This window comes from Hordeum vulgare, chromosome 5H (assembly GCF_904849725.1).
Source record: "Hordeum vulgare subsp. vulgare chromosome 5H, MorexV3_pseudomolecules_assembly, whole genome shotgun sequence".
Taxonomy (NCBI): domain Eukaryota; kingdom Viridiplantae; phylum Streptophyta; class Magnoliopsida; order Poales; family Poaceae; genus Hordeum; species Hordeum vulgare.
The window spans coordinates 544,570,382-544,587,973 of record NC_058522.1 but is presented as its reverse complement, the minus strand read 5'-3'; the positions used below and the strand labels follow the sequence as shown (position 1 = coordinate 544,587,973).

Genomic DNA, 17,592 nt, shown 5'->3' with positions numbered 1-17,592 from the left:
CATGAACCATTTCTGAAAATCTCATATGGTATTGGGCGTTCAATTCAAGAGAACCGGAAATCAAATAATATAAATCAGGTATCAGGTGTTCAAATTACAAGGATCATAAACCATTTCCCCCAGGCTATTTTGTACGCAATTTGAAATAAAGTGTATATCATTTTCTTTTTCTTGTAGTTTAAGTAATCTGTGAAGAGAGATAGTCTCACGATGAGGGGGCGGTAACACCATTTTTCATTTCTTTAAACGACGCATCCACACATCAAAGCTTAAACAAACATTTCTAATGGTGACCAAACTAGGGTGGTCGGAGTTCTCGAAGTCTGCAACGGTCTCTCGATTCCTAAATCTTCTAAAGTTTAGAAAGGATTACCTCATGTGAAATGAAGTCACCAATGTTTCATGGTGTTGATCTGTTCACGGGTCTTGGAAGTGGGAGGGCGGTGTGATGTCCAACGGGAGCCGAATCCGCATTGCTTTAGGACTGTCTAGGAAGAGTTGATAAGTTTCTTGGGAGGTGCATGAACCATTTATAGAAACCACATATGACATTGGGCTTAAAATTCACAAGAACTGGAAAGTAATATTTAAATAACATAAATAAGGCATCAGGTCTTCCATTCACAAGGATAGGAAACCATCCCCCCATAGGCTATCCTGTATGCAATTTGAAACAAAGTCTACATATTTTACATGTAGTTTAACTAATGTATGAGAGAGATAGTCTCACCATGAGGGGGCGACAACATTATTGTTCATTTCTTTAAATCGGTGCATCCATAAACCAAAGGTTGAATAAACATTTCTAATGGTGACCGAACTAGGGTGGCCGTAGTTCTAGAAAACTGCAACGTTTCTCGAGTCCCGAATCTTTCAAAGTATAGAAAGGAGTACCTCATGCCAAATGGAGTCGCTGATGTTTGACCGTATTGATCTTCTCACGGGTCTTGGAAACGGGAGGGCGGCGCGATGTCTAGATGGAGCTGAATCCGAATTGGTTTTGGACTGTTGAAGAATAGTTGATCGGTATCTTGGGAGGTGCATGAACCATTTCTGGAAACCACATATGGCATTAGGCGTTTAATTCAAGAGAACCGGAAATCAAATAATATAAATCAGGTATCAGGTGTTCAAATTACAAGGATCAGAAACCATTTCCCCCAGGCTATTTTGTATGCAATTTGAAATAAAGTGTATAGCATTTTCTTTTTCTTGTAGTTCAAGTAATCTGTGAAGAGAGATAGTCTCACCGTGAAGAGAGATGGTCTCACCATGAGGTCGCGGTAACACTATTTTTCATTTCTTTAAACGGACACATCCACACATCAAAGTTTGAACAAACACATAGCTACTGATACATCAAGATCGGGACATTTCAAGAACACTAGAGAAATCAAACACATATGTACTGACACATACCCTCATCCCCGAGGGTGAACTACTCCCTCCTCGCCATGGCCTTCGCCGGGATGATGAAGATGGCCACCGGATTTCCCGTCTCCAGCAGGGTACTCGAAAGGCTCTAGATGGATTTTCGTCGATACAGAGAGTTCCGGCGACGAAGCGAAAGTTTTCTGATTATTTCTGAGAGTTTTTGTATATATATGTTTTTTTTGTTGGAATCACGTTAAATAGAGCCACATGGATCCCACAAGCCCTCAGGACGCAATGAGGGGGGGGGGGGCGTGTCCCGTTGGCTTGTAACCCATAGGTAGCTCCCCTCCGATGGTTCTTCACTTTAATATTGCTCATATGTTGCAGAAAAAATCATCAGAAATTTTTAGGCGATTACGAGAACTTATATTTTCTGCATAAAAAACAACATCACGGTAATTATGTTAAAAACAACGTCATTCCGGGTTAGGTCTAAATAAATTACATGAAAATCATATAAAAGAATTATAGCATAGGTAAATATGGTATGGATACTTCATAAATTATCGATACGTTGAAGATGTACCAACATCTTCAATCTTAATTTCTACTCTTCCTAGATAAATGATAAAATAAATAATTTATAAAGTATAAATGCTATAAAATGTGGCAATTTGTTGCCCATGTTTTAAGAAAAGGAAAAAAAGAAACCAATGTTATCTCGTCCGGCCGTAAACAACGCAGAAATTTCCCTGCCCATTCTTTCCTTACCACCGAGAGCCCAGCTTGCGCAGCCAGTTGCACAGCGTTGGCTGTACCTACGTGCTCGATTAATTCTGCATCGATCACACCGTGAACCGCTTGTCTTGTTCACGGGCACCTACTTATGTAGACGCACAACGCAGCCCCCAGCATACCGATCGATCGAAGCACCACCGTTCTTGTGCACGCCTCCCCGTCGCCTACACTAATGGCCTCTCGTCAGGTCACTCTCGGCGCCATGGCCGTCGTCGTCGCCGTGGCCACCTTGCTCCCGGCGACGGCCAGCGCGGCGTCGTACACGGTCGGCGACGGCTCCGGGTGGGACATCGGGATCGACTACCACGCCTGGGCCAGCGGCAAGAAGTTCAGAGTCGGCGACACCCTCGGTACGTGACGTCTCCTCTCGTCTCGTCTCGTCTCGTCTCGGGGCACCAACCTTCCATGCATGCATGCATACATGCATGGACCGGCGCGTGGTGTATATAAGTTGATCCATTTTCGCGCGTGGGTGCAGAGTTTTTGTACTCGTTGGGGGAGGCCGAGCACAACGTGGTGCTGGTGGATGCGCAGAGCTTCGCGGCGTGCACCGTGCCGAGCAACGCGCCGACGCTGACCACCGGGGACGACACGGTGTCGCTGACACAGGCCGGGCAGTGGTTCTTCATCTGCGGCATCGAGGGCCACTGCCAGGACGGCATGAAGCTCGCCGTCAACGTCCAGTGATATCCACCCTCGATCAACTCTAGTAGCCACTGCGAGTCTGCGACCGTGCAAAATAAAGTCTTCAGAGTTACTACATTGAACTAGCATTACGCAATTCATACGGGCCAGTACTTGGGCTCCCGGCGCAGTTTCCACTGCCTTGTGACACTTTTTCTCTCTATATATTTATATACATTATCAAGTTATGTATTGGGAGATTTGTTTTCTTGAGAAATGTTTTTTAGCTGGTTTTGGGAGAATTTGGAACTAGTCACTAGCACAAATGCTCGCACGCTGCAACTTGAGAAATTACCAGTTTCTATTCAAACCATGGTTGGTCAGGTCGAGAAATTATGTCATCAAAAAATTTATGTTATTTTAATACTGAAAATTATGTCACGGGGATCTGAAACCATTTCTTTTCATGTAGGCTACTTTGTATGCAACTTGAAATAAAATCCACATCTTTGTTGTTTCCCTGTAGTTTAACTAATGTGTGAAAAGAGGTAGTCTCACCATAAGAGGGCATGCAGCAACCTTATCGTTCGGTTCTTTTAGCCGATGAATCCATAAATCAAAGTTCGAACAAACATTTCTAATGATGATCAAACTAGGGTGATCAGAGTTTTCAAGAACAGCAACGCTTTTCGAGTCCTAAATCTTCCAAAGAATGGAACATGCCCAGTAGCGGAGCGTGAACCAAATTGAAGGAGGGGCCAAAAAGGTTAGGAAGATTAGAGAAGCCGGAAGATTAGCAGGGGTTTAGCACTAGCTAGTGCAAGCTTATCCTTGCAATCTTCGGCATGCAAGGGGGGGAGGGGGGGGGGCAGGACCCTCCTTTGTCCCGCTGACGCTCCGCCAGCGCTCATACCTAATGTTTGATCGATGATGTTGATATGCTCGACTGGCCTTCGAAAAGTGCGCCCAGTGGGGAAGGGGGACTGAGATCCCGTGCCCCGCTCAAGGCAGGGCACGCTGTGCCCTGAGGCCCACGATCCACCATCCGCTCCCCATCCGACGGACTGCAGCGAATCAACCTAAAATTGGACCAGTCCGCTCGATCCTCGCACGCGAGACAGCCTAAACCGCGGGAAACGAAGCGCACAGCGAAGGACTCTCGCGCGGGAACTGCCGTGGAGCTGTGCCGTCGTCGCCGCCGTGGGGAAGGGCACCATGGGATCTCCGGCGGCGGCCACTGGATAAATGGCGCCGGCAATCCCCTCCGCCCCACGGCTTCTCATCCCCACCCCGCTCGGACGAGCTGCGACGAGCCCTCAGCTCCAACGACCGCGTCCGCCCTCCCGCCCCGCTCGGACGAGCCCTCAGCTCCGACGACCGCGTCCCCTCAACCGAGGTTCTCCCCTGCGACCACTCCAGTACAAAGCAGGTTATCCCCTATCCGTCCTCTATCCGTCCCCTGTGCGTCCTCTGTATACGTATATTTCAAAACTGAAAATTGTGATTGCTTGTTAGTTTAGTACTCAAAATTAGCCATGTCATTGGATTGTTACTTCATTTTGATTTTATTTTCTAGTTGATTTTATAATGAATGCCCCAGTTCAACTCTTCTTCAGTTCATTTTCGGTACTAAATTCTGCAGATTAAACACTTTATTGATGCTGTCTCTATTTTCATTTTACTGAATTTTGTATCCTAGGGTTGTCCAGTGCTAACTGCTAACTGAATTTTCTGTTCGTGTGTAGTATAGACATGTCCTCGCTGCTTCCGTCCAGGGCGCCCGTGGCCGTCCGAGCGGGCGGGCGGGGACTGAGATCCCGTGCCAGAGGTGGGTGGTCGTCGAGGTCGTTTCCTCATGTCCTGGAGGAGCAGCCGGAGCAGCTCGTCTCCCTTCCCCTCGGCGACGGGACCAGCAGCTCGCCTCGCGTCATCGCGCGTGGAACCGAGGAAGGGGATGCCAGCGAACCATGGACGGCGGCGGCGGACGGCCATCTCTTCCGTCGGCAGCGGCGGCGGGTGCCTCCGCCGCGGACAAACCTTGGGACGCGCGGGTGATTCGGGAGCTCCTCCGCTCGATGGGGCTTGGCGAGGGCGAGTACGAGTCGCGCGTCGTGCATCGCGTGCGTGAGAAAGAGGAAGGATCGAGCAGACTGGTCCAATTTTAGGTTGACTCGCTGCAGTCGGATGGGGAGCGGATGGTGGATCGTGGGCCTCAGGGCACAGCTTGCCCTCCCTTGAGCGGGGCACGGGATCTCAGTCCGGGGATGGGGGAGGGGGGGGGGGGTAGTGTCCAATTTGAGCAAAATCCGCATTCCTTTCGCCCAGTATAGGAAAAGGTGATCGGTGTCTAGATAGGTGCATGAACCATTTTGGAAAATCACACATTGCACTTTGGTGTTGATATGATCGACGGGTCTTGGAAGCAGGAAGGGAGTGCAATGTTGAGCTGGAGCCAAATCTACATTGCTTTCAGACACTTGAGGAAGAGGTGATTGGAGTCTTGGGAGGTGCATGAACCATTTTGGAAACAGCACTGACATTTGGGAGTCGTTTTTTCTGCGGTTTAACAAAAAAGCTTTTATTGCAAACTATCACATAGAGATAATTTAAAAATTAAAGGAAGAGTGAAGGGAATCATTATTTCCTCCCCGACCCTTTCCCATTGCGGTCGCTGGTGCGGCTATACCCCTTCGTGTAGGCGTCGGCGGCAGGATGGCTGTCACCGTCGGAGCTGGAGCTATATGGGGCGTCGGAGTCGCCGTTGGGAGGAAATGTAAGCTGACCATCCTCCAAACCATGCACTCTTGTGCCATCGTCAGTCGGGCGGCTTTCGGTTTGGCTGCCGCATCTGCCTTTGCCTCCCGCTCTAACTGTTCGATGGTGAGTCAGAGCACATTGGTGTTTACGCGGCGAAGCCATCGCACGTCGGTTTCCACCATTGTAAGGGACCAGCAGAGGACCTTCACGAGGAGTTGGTCCTCCAGATCCGCAGACGCACACAGGCCCCGAGTGTGGACATTGCGTCTCCTGTTGTCGCCCTCTCCCTCCCCCGCAGCCGCTCGTGCGTGTGGCACACTCCTCGGATTAGGCATCTGTGGCGGCGCAACCATCATCCTCTCCCTCACGTGACGACAACGTGTGTCCCGTGCTTCGAATCCGTCCGAATGTCCGCGTCCACGTTGGCTCGTCTGGGTGAAGATGAAGAGAAGTAGAGTGAAGTGAGGGTTTGACTACATTATAGGGCTCGTCAAGGTGGAGATTTATGTGGGGTCTGGATAAGCTAGGGTGGGTCGATCCGACATGACAGACGCGCGTCTCATCCTTACTATACACGCGTTAGATCTGGGTTGAATTTGAGGGGTGATCGTCAGCCCGGACATTTAAGACTGATTTACGAAGTGTGGCTGGGTGATGATTACCGATTGGACCGTCTGGCTGGTCAATTTGGAGAGCCCATGTAGATGCTCTTACACATAGTTTTAACTCTAAGGGCATGTACAATAATGCTATCTTAGAAGTGTCATGTAGGATAAATGATGAGGTGGAAGAGAGAGAACTCGAAAAAAGGTTTTACCTTCTCTTATTTCTCCCTAATAATAAAGCGCGGAGTGCTTCTGTCGTCCGTCGTGATTATTTTGTATAAACATCCCTCGATTTTCCAGTATTCAACCCGCAGTCCGTTTTGAGTCAAAAAAACGAATCTTTTTTGCATTTTTCAGAAACCCTCCTAATGTTTCAGGTAATCAACCCACAGTCCGGATTTAAGTTAGAATACGAATCGTTTTTTTGTATTTTCCCGAAAACCCCTGATGTTTCAGGTAATCAACCCGCCTTCTATATTTTAACAAAAAAAACCCTAACTTTTCAGTTAATCAATCCACATTTTATCTAAAACAAAATTATCCATATCTTTTAAACCGTAACTCTAATTTTAACATGTTATATATGAAATTTGATTAAAAAAATGTGTAGAATCTAAATATGATGTTATTTTTAACGGTTGAATACTTCTTAAATATTATTTTTGGTGCAAACTTAATCTGTAGTGCACGGTCCTTTTTTTCTCTCTTTCCGGCGACGATACGAATTGCAATAAACATCCACTAAATTAAAACCAAATTGAGAGGAAATAAAACATCGTTAACAACACATGCACATCTTTGAAAAACCTCGTGGGAAGAAACAACATATTTCTCATCTTATTCCGAGTGACTGTATATTCAAACACGTTTTCATTGTATGAGCACTAAAGCCATCGCCGGCAACAGAAATGTGATGCCATGTGAAAATATATTGCGTTCAGAGCGTGTGTTATTTTCTCTTTCGTTGCAACGCACGGACTCTTTTGCTAGTTTAAGAAAAGATAAGAGGTGATATCTTAGCACAATATGTCTCATCATATTTTTAGAAATAGCTAATTATAAAATATAAGACTAAGAGATGACTCATTATAGACTTTTTTTTATCATCTCTAAATTACATGTAAGATTTAAATAAGACTATCCTATCAACCATTGTACGTGCCTTAAATAGGCACGTACACGGCCGCCGGTAACTCGTACGTCTTGCCTTTTTTGCGTGTAACAGACGCTCGGTTTCCGTTTAGCAGCGGTGATGATACCGCAAACCGGACGTGTTAGTTGGCCGTCGTGGGCACGGATGCGGATGCCACTCCTACTACGACCATGATCGTGAAGACCGCGCGGGTCCGTCGACACCGCTATAAGATTCCACACCCACGCGCAACCCTGCTGCCCATCCAACGCAACCAAACAGCCCCGCACCCTCCGTAGCCTCCATCGCACGAAGATCACGCACGTCCGGCCCGCCGCCCCAACACATACCGGCGGCCGGAAGTGTTCCAGGACTACGTAGGTAGCGGCGATGGACTCATCGGCGACGACGCAGAAGCGCAAGTGCCCCGACAAGGAGGAGCCGGCCGGCATGTGCGCCAACGGCTGCGGCTTTTTCGGCGCCGCCGCCACCGGCAACATGTGCTCCAAGTGCTACCTGGACCACGTCACCGACACCGCTCACCCCATGGCCACCTCGACCGCGCCTCCTCCGGCGAAGAAGGCCAGGATGATCGTCGCCGTCCCGTCCTCCCATGATGCGGCCGCCTCCTCCTCCTCCGCCGCCGCCGCAGTTGACTCCTCCGTGGCGTCCGTCAAGCAGCCGCCGGTGGCGGCGAGCCGGTGCGCGGCGTGCCGCAAGAAGGTGGGGCTGCTGGGGTTCCTGTGCCGCTGCGAGGGCACCTTCTGCAGCGTCCACCGCTACTCGGACAAGCATGACTGTGGATTCGACTACAAGACCGCTGGCCAGGAGCAGATCGTCAAGCACAACCCCATCGTGATCTCGGACAAGATTTCCCGAAGGATCTGAAGCCCACAAGAAACAACCAGATCGACGGCGAACTGATCGAGCAGTTGGTTCGTGGCGTCGTCGAGGATATATACGATTGATCTTCGGATTTTCTAGGGCTTATTGGAACGTGTAGTAAATGTTAGTTTGGACTTTGGAGATTGTACTGTGAACAAATGTGTTTGATTCATCGAATTGATCAAAAAGAGAATTTAGTTCATAGGCTGGTTAACTGTGACCCGTATGTAACTTCTGAATATAATTACTTTGGTACCAAATGCGACATATCTGAAATCTAAAACGGCCAATCTATTGCATATGTTGGACGGGCAGGGGTAAAATGCACAGTCCATCACATTTCTGTTACTTACGAGTCGTGACATTTTACACCAAACTGAAAAAAAAAAATCGATGCTCCGGAAACACTTTTGTTGGAAGCATTTTGGGGCATCAATTTTGTTTTTTTGTTCCGGCCTCCAAGAATGTTATTTCATCACGAAAGTTTGCAGAATGTTAATTTTTTATCAATGTTTATAACAGAAAAATTTCAGAATTTTAAACTTTTTTACTATTTTTTGGATTTTACTGTTCATCAAGGAGCATATGAGCTCGGTATCAAAAGAGCACTTTCGCAGTCGGGTCTTCTTCCTCCTCCCTTCATTTCTCTGGCATTTCATCGAACATTTTATGTATATAGATAAAAACCACGGGATATGCACCTCACCGCTGCTAGTGACCGACCGACGACCGGACGGCCAGGCACCGCCGCTTCCCTTGTGCCCTTCGTTTCCTCTCATGTAGTCATGTGTCCAAGGCGAGTTGCTCTTCCCTTCCGCCGCGAGGCACACAACCGGTTTGATGTGGTGGATCACGGCAACGGCGGATGCTGGCCTGGCCATGTCCTGGCCATCGTCCTCTTCCAGGGGCCGGCGACGCAGATGCCCGCGTCTACGTTCTAGGGCTCATCGACGGGGTGGACGACCAGGACATGCCCTCAGCGCCAGATTGGTGTCGTCCTCGCCGTTGCGGACAAGTAGTCGTCGCGCAACATGCCACCCAGCTCGCTGCTCTGCTCGATGTTGCTCTGCTCTCGTGGAAAAAGATGCGGTCGTCGACGAGTGGTTGAAGCAGTTCTCCTTCCACTGCTTCCTGTATTGCAATAGCATGCAATACACATCATCCGTATAATGTCACTCTCCTCAGTTCGCACTATAATTGCATGTGTTTGCACCGTGTCTTGTCCTTGCTTAACACATGGTCAGGTGCCAAATTTTCACCCAGCTGAAGCAGAGACGATTGGTGCATCTGTACTCCTTCAATTGTTTAGCTCTTCACAATTCCCTTGATTTTGCATGGTGCTTCCCATCAAATATACTATCTGAATTGTTATCCCCCCTTATCATGTCGATTGCGCCTAAGAAGAATACACATTCTAGCTGGCATCTGACTTACTCGCCACGTAGGACCGATGACGGCCCAACGTTACTATGGGGTAAAATATGTAAAATGGCAGTAAGAAAATGGGAGCGACTACGTCTCAGTCGACTGAGACTTAATCAAGTCTCAGTCGATTGGGTGACGTCATCATCTCTTATGCTTTTCTCGGTCCATAAACCCTGTCTCGTTTTGGTTTTCTATATTTTGCATACTCTGGCCCAACTGCCCCTGCATGCTAGTATTTTTTTTTGTATTTTCTTATTGGGCTAGACCGTGCCTTCTTTTGCTCGTGTAGACAAACGCTTCTACTGCAAACAAAGGAGAACGGGACAACTTTGGCTCTATAGTTGTGCCAAAAATAAAGCTCTCCAGTTTAGTCTTATTGCTACTAGACTGAGCAATAAAAAAGAGACGTAGCAAAAAGGTGAGCGGTACTGGAAAAAATTGTTTCCCTCTTTATTCCTTCTTGTATATCTCACCTGGGCTGCACGCACGTTAGTGATTATTAGCAGCGAAAATGATATAAAATTAGACGAGTAAATTAGTTTTCCGTACCAGTCTATGCATGTCAAGGCGATTGTGATTGCACAAAGGGTGTGCCACATGTAGTTGATGCTAGAGAAATTTTCACGGTTTAAAAAAAAGGGCTGCATATTTGACAACATATTCGCGAATATGGAAAATGTTCATGAATTCAACAAATGTGCATGCATTGAGTAAACCTTCACGAATTCATAAAATAATTGTGAATTTAAAAGTTCATAAATTTGTAATCAATTTTTAAAATAAATTCATGAGTTCAAAAAATACAATTTTAAGGAAAAGATTGTGATTTTATAAAAAATAAAACTGACAAATCTTGAACATTTAAAAAGGTTGTAGACATGCAACTGGATGACAACTCCTCCCCCTTCTCGCAACGAGTTGCGGTCGTGTTGGTGTTTGTGCCATGCAGTTACAGTTCATATTGCAACACTTGCAATTGCATGTCTAGTGGTAAAAATGCAATTGACCGACAACCCCGTAACGGCCCTAGTTGCAGTCAGGTTGCAACACTTGCAGTTGCAATTCTATTGGTGGACGTGCAACTAACCGACAACCTCCTACCAATCCAGTTGGAGTCGCATTAGGCGCCATGCATTTGCAGTAGATTGCAACAGTTGTAGTTGCACGTCTACCAATGGGCATGCAGTTGACCGACAACACCCTACGAGTCCAGTTGCATCCGCGTGGTGGGCCATGCAGTTGAAGTTAGGTTGCAACACTTGCACTTGCAACTCTAGTGATATACATGCAACTAACTGACAACCCCTACCAAACAAGTTGCATTCCCATTAGACGCCATGTAGTTGCATTTAAGTTGCATCACTACCGATGAGCATGCGATTTACCAAAAACCCCCATACCAACCCAATTGCATGTGCATTGTGGGCCATGTAATTGAAGTCTGTTTGCAACAACTGAAGTTACAACTCTAGTGATGGACATGCAACTCACAGACAACCCCTACAAACCTAGTTACATCTGGAGTGCAACACTTTAACATGTCTACCAATTGTCAGGCAACCAGAATACAAGCCCCATACCAGCCCAGTTTCAACCTCGTTGGGGGCTATGCAGTTACAATCAGGTTGCAACACTTGCAGTTGCATGTCTAGCAAAGGAGATGCAACTAGGTGACAACCCCCTACAAACCCAGTTGCATCCGCGTTCGGGGGGCATGCAGTTGCAGACGGGTTGTAACACTTGCAGTTGCATGTCTAGCAGCGGACATGCAATTGACCGACGTCTACCTCCCGACCCAGTTGTAGTTGCGTCTTAGGTATGCAATCTGAAAAATCTATACGTGGTCGTGCGACATGTATTAGTTGAAACCCATTTTTTCTAACATTAAAAAGCAATTTTTAAACAAAAAACAAAGACTAAAAAAGAACAAAGAAAGTCGAGATCGTGTCCATTAGGATTTGGGTTGTAGTACTTACAGTTGTGCATCAAGGCCACATTATGCAGTTGGGCAAGAACTAAGAGGTTATTTGGTTTGTGCCAATGTGGCCTTGCCAATTGTTGGCTCGCCAAATAAATTGGTCTCGATTTCCCCACCCATGAGCTACTAAAAAGTTGGTTGAAAACTACACTAGAGGTGCCGCTGAGCCATGGGCCCACCAATTATTTGGTCCCCATCCAAATGAACACCCATGTTGGGTCAATATCCGATGTCTTGGCAGGAGGGCAATGAACCATACAACCCTTCATAATTATATAAGAAAAAATAAAATGAAGTTAAAATAAAAAATAGTGGGTTGATAAAAACATTGCTCTTTTCTCTATGCAATAATATCTTCTCAAGTTGATATAAAGAGAGAAAGAAACAAGATACAACATATTAAGCCATCAACATAACACACGTCAACCACCCACAAAATTTGATGTCCAAATTCCATAGCTACCAAAACGAATGAGATTGAACTAATTCTCTATCAATCAAGAAAATGGAAAATAGAAAATAGCCTGAGAAAAAAATCTAAAAGAAGAAAAAAAATGAATTTTGAAGACAAGAACAAAGAAAAAATAAACGAAATCAAAATAAAGGCAAACAAACACCCCAATGACCCAAAATCCCCCATAAAAACAAGATAAAGATGACAAAAAGTCTACATTGCAAAAATAACCGAATGCAACATAAGAAGCCTACAACCCTATCCCGCCCGTGCAAAAAATGAGAGAAGACGACTTGTGATGCCTAGTTGCTCCACTTGTGCGATCCAACAGTGCTGCATGGCAAAAATCCATGAATCACAACGTGTTTTAACTAGATGATGAAGGACGTGAATGACACATAGTTATTTTTCAGCAAATCTTTACCTAATAATAAAGAGGCTATAGCTTCCGTCGGAAAACCCACCGAGGTGATTTTATAAAAAAGTCCTTACTGTTTATGACATTAAACTCGTAGTATATATTAAATATTTTTTTTAAAATACTCATATCTTTTAAACCGTAACTCCAAATTTAACATATTATATATGGAATTTGATTAAAAAATATGTAGAATTTAAATATGATACTATTTTATCTGTTAAACGTTTAATAAAAATACTATCTAGGGTGCAATCTTAATAAATAAGTCATTATTCGTCTTTCTTTCATACCGGTACTCATCCGGGTTGGGGATGAACACGTCAACAAAATCAGGATTAGAGATGAAACTGAAGGTCACTTGACTGATTCTTTGTATGTATTAAATCTACATGCAAGCCGTGTTAAAATAGAAGACCTATGAAATTTTGAACTGCATTTTTGTAGGATAAGACCATCTTTATTTGTGTCGTAACTACAAATTCTCAGATTATAGACCATTTTTTATAAATTAAGAGCGTGTGGTATTTCTTTCTCCCGTTGCAACGCATGGGTCCTTTTGCTAGTTAGAATAATATGTCACAGAAAGAAAATAAAGAAACAGGAAAAAATATTATGACAGAAGATGAAGAAAAACAAAAGTATAAGAAAATAGGACAAACAAATGGATTGGAGGAAATACCAAATAAAATGCTAAATAACTAGGCAAAAAACTAAAAGAAATGGAGACAAGTACAGATAATAAAAAAATAAATTGGATTGCTTAGTTTTGAAACATTCAGAGATGTAGCTTGGTGAAGGGGACACTGGGATTTGAGATGTGGCCAAATGCCAAGCCCACTATGCATACCTCACCCTCCATGAGAAAAAAGAAATAAAAAATACTAAACAAGCCGTCTGTGTCCATATTACCCTTTCTGACAAGAAATAAATAGCTTGCGCAGATCTTGAAGCATCTAATGATCTGTTGAGTAAATAGGCAATTTTCCGAGTAGATTAATCCACAAAACAATAACTAGCATGGCATTGACTAGACTAATGACATACTGATCTTGAGCTAACCTAGCACATACTACACATATAGTGGATACATCTATGCAAACAAGTAGTACTGCTAGAATAAATACGAACAAGAGGATAAACGAGTCATACCCTCCAATCGGCTAGTTGGCCGTAGCAGCAGCAGCGGCGGCAGAGGCAGTATCCTCTGCCGTCTTCTTCTCGGCTTCCTTGCGGAGACGATCAGCTTCGCTTGGTGAAGACATGGCGATGACGAGGGCGACGCGGACGTAGACGAAGCAGACGGACGGAGGCGAGCAGTCGCGTGATCGCTCCCCAAAAACCTAATCGCCCCTCTCCCGTACAGGAACCGGAGAGGCGAGGTTTCGGAGGCCTGCTCTCCCGTCGACCGTGTACGCGGTAAACGGGACGGAGTCACCGGCGGCAGCAGCAGTTCAAGGAACGAACGCGTGAGGCAGATGTGATCTGATTTCGTGACGGCTAGGGTAGGCGATCGCATGCTTATAAAGGCGGCTCGGGTGGAGAGACGTGGGCCAAGCCCACGTCCGAGTCGGTAACGATCACGATCCGACGTCTCGGATCGTGCCTTGTCCGTTCCTGACCGGCAAAAATAAGCGCGTAGGTATGAGCTCGGCTCGGCTCATTCCCGCAACCCGCGGCGAGGCGGGCGGCGGAGGAGGAGTGCGCGAGGGCACCTTCTCTTCTCACTCTCCAATAGCATGTGGAAGAGAGACCCTTATAAAGGGGTCCAAACTCTCCTCCACTAGCGGGGTGGGACTAAACTCCCACCACCTTGCCATGCCACCACCTACATGGGCCCTTGTAGATTTTCTGAAATTCTCTAGTGGGCCTAAGGCCCACCTCCAAATTTCAACAATCCCCCACCAGATCTCAAGGGCACATCGTTTTCCCTCGTTCCAATCACTGTTTTAATATACCAGCATTTCAGTGAAGACCTATTAAGGTTGAGCTTCACCTAGAACAAGTAGCTACACTCCTTTACAACTGAACAATGGACTATGCCTTGAATTGTCAGCTTGGCGTAAAAGAGCTTCACCACAAGTCTTACTAGTACTAGACTGCCGAAGGTGACCCCTCGGGTGGAGCATATTAGTCACACTCCTGGCCTATTCATGAGTTTACTAGAGATCACCCAAACCTCATAGACTGTGACCAGCAGTCAAGCTCATATAGGTGTGTTCCTCCAAAGATCGCTCTGTAGGACAGCATCTTGCTTACATATAAGCTTTAGAACGCATTAAGACAGTAGTCATCCTACCATACAGTATCCGAGAGTATTGCATCTCCAACGGAGTGGGTTAGTAAAGTTGCTCTCCTCAGTTCACCACTGGCTTGTTTTCCCAGGTCCTACTTCACGGGATCTCCGATCATATAGGTTGGGTTACTACCATGGCAACTCATGTGGGTCTCATACCCATCTCCCTCGATGCACTATCTATCACAACACGTGATAGCCCTTTAGTAAAGGGATCTGCCAGATTCTTAGCCGTTTGGATATAATCCAACGCTATCACTCCGGAGTTTCTCAAACGTCTGACAGCCTTCAATCTCATTCTTATATGTTTGTTGGACTTCATATTGTCCTTTGAACTCTTCACTTTAACAATAACCGTCTGATTATCGCAGTTCATAAGGATAGCCGGAACCGGCTTCTCAACCACAGGTAAGTCCATCAAAAGATCTCGAAGAAATTCTGCTTCGACACCAGATGTGTCTAATGCTGTTAATTCTGCTTCCATTGTCGATCTTGTTAAGATCGTTTGCTTGCAAGACTTCCAGGAAACAGCACCACCCCCAAGAGTAAACATATACCCAGTAGTGGCCTTCATCTCATCAGCATCAGAGATCCAATTCGCGTCACTATACCCTTCAAGTACCGATGGGAATCCCGTATAGTGAAGCCCGTGGTTGACAGTACCTTTCAAGTAGCGCATAATTCTTTCAACAGCACGCCAATGAACATCGCCCGGGTTTGCAACAAACCGGCTAAGTTTGCTCACAGCAAACGCGATGTCAGGCCTCGTTGCGCTAGCTAGGTACATAAGTGAACCGATAATTTGAGAGAATCTCAATTGATCTATAGCTGTGCCTTTAAACTTTCGAATAAGCACACTAGGATCATATGGTGTTTGACAAATTTTGCAGTCTGAATATCCAAAGCGACTCAAAATCTTGTCAACATAGTGGGATTGCAGAAGTGTAATCCCACCCTCATCATCTCTCAAAAGCTTGATGTTCAAGATAACATCAGCCACCCCAAGGTCCTTCATCTCAAAGTTTTGAGACAGAAAAGACTTAACCTCCTCAATTACTTTGAGGTTGGTTCCAAATATCAGTATATCATCAACATACAAGCACAATATAACTCCTTCGCCCCCACCATGGCGATAGTATACACATTTGTCAGCTTCATTAACAACGAAGCCAACAGATGTCAGAGTTGTATTAAACTTCTCATGCCATTGCTTAGGTGCTTGTCTCAGACCATATAAAGATTTCAGCAACTTACACACCTTTCCTTCCTGACCTTCTATCACAAAGCCATCTGGCTGTTGCATATAGATTTCCTCATTTAGCTCTCCATTCAGGAAAGCCGTCTTAACGTCCATTTGATGAACGAGAAGACCATGAGAGGCCGCCAATGAGAGTAGTACTCTAATGGTGGTCAGTCTAGCCACAGGTGAATAAGTATCGAAGAAATCTTCCTCTTCTTTCTGGGCATAGCCCTTGGCCACAAGCCTAGCCTTGTACTTTTCAATCATACCATCGGGCCTAAGCTTCTTTTTGAACACCCACTTGCATCCCAATGGTTTGCAACCATAGGGACGATCAGTGATTTCCCATGTCCCGTTAGCCATGATGGAATCCATCTCGCTACGGACCGCAGCTTTCCAGTAATCAGCATCTGGAGAAGCATACGCTTCTGAAATAGAAGTGGGATTATCATCCACGAGGTATACGAAGAAATCATCACCAAAGGTCTTTGCAGTCCTTTGTCTCTTGCCCCTACCACGGGCTTCCTCGTCATCCTCCTCAGGATTTTCATCATGTGTTTGTTCATAATATTCCATAGGAATGGCAGGCTCAGGAGTTATCTCAGATTCCTGTCTAGAAGTGCTTTGCATATCTCTCATGGGAAATATATCCTCAAAGAATGTAGCATCCCTCGACTCCATTATTGTACCGACCTTCACATCAGGTACCTCAGATTTCACTACTAGAAATCTATAGCCTACGCTATTCTTAGCGTATCCCAAATTAACGCAATCCACAGTCTTTGGTCCAAGCTTACGCTTCTTGGGAATCGGTACATTGACTTTCGCCAAGCAGCCCCAAGTACGTAAGTACGAGAGTGTCGTCCTTCTCTTGGACCACTCCTCGTAGGGAGTGACCTCATTATCTTTTGTAGGAACTTTATTCAGGACATGACACGCGGTCAATATAGCCTCCCCCCACCATGCCTTGGATAAACCCGATGTATCTAACATGACGTTAACCAAATCAGTTAGAGTACGGTTTTTCCGCTCGGCAACCCCATTTGACTGGGGTGAATAGGGAGGCGTCCTCTCATGAATAATGCCGTGTTCCGCACAAAATGAATCAAATTCGTTTGAGAAGTACTCTCCACCACGATCAGACCGGACTCGTTTAATTTTCTTTTCAAGTTGATTCTCAACTTCTGCCTTATAGATTTTAAAGTAGTGTAGAGCCTCATCTTTAGTATTTAACAGATACACATAGCAAAATCTAGTGGAATCATCTATCAATGTCATGAAGTATTTCTTTCCACCTTTAGTCAACACACCATTCATCTCACAAAGATCAGAATGTATGAGTTCTAATGGTGCCAAGTGTCTCTCCTCTACAGCCTTGTGAGGCTTGCGAGGTTGCTTTGCTTGCACACACGAGTGGCACTTAGAACCTTTGGCTAAAGTGAAAGTTGGGATTAAATTCAGTTTTGCTAGCCGCGACATAACACCGAAACTTATGTGACAAAGACGTGAATGCCAAACTTCAGATTCATTAACACTCGAATGAATATTGTTCACGACTTTATTACAAAAATCTGCTAGAGAAAGGCGGAACAGACCTCCGCATTCA

General features: G+C 45.6%; 2 protein-coding genes across 2 annotated transcripts; both read left to right on the top strand.

Annotated features, from left to right (window-relative positions):
• The first annotated feature begins 2,344 nt into the window (after nucleotides 1–2,344).
• LOC123451835 (basic blue protein-like) lies at nucleotides 2,345–2,969 on the top strand. The gene is made up of 2 exons (XM_045128378.1): nucleotides 2,345–2,522; nucleotides 2,651–2,969. The coding sequence occupies exons 1-2, from the start codon at nucleotides 2,345–2,347 to the stop codon at nucleotides 2,857–2,859; spliced, it is 387 nt and encodes a 128-aa protein (XP_044984313.1). The 3' UTR covers nucleotides 2,860–2,969.
• A 1,902-nt stretch (nucleotides 2,970–4,871) lies between these two features.
• LOC123397215 (zinc finger A20 and AN1 domain-containing stress-associated protein 7-like) lies at nucleotides 4,872–8,178 on the top strand. The gene is made up of 3 exons (XM_045091851.1): nucleotides 4,872–4,916; nucleotides 5,495–5,569; nucleotides 7,672–8,178. Exons 1-3 carry the CDS (start codon nucleotides 4,872–4,874, stop codon nucleotides 8,176–8,178), a joined length of 627 nt encoding a protein of 208 aa, XP_044947786.1.
• The last annotated feature ends 9,414 nt before the right edge of the window (nucleotides 8,179–17,592 follow it).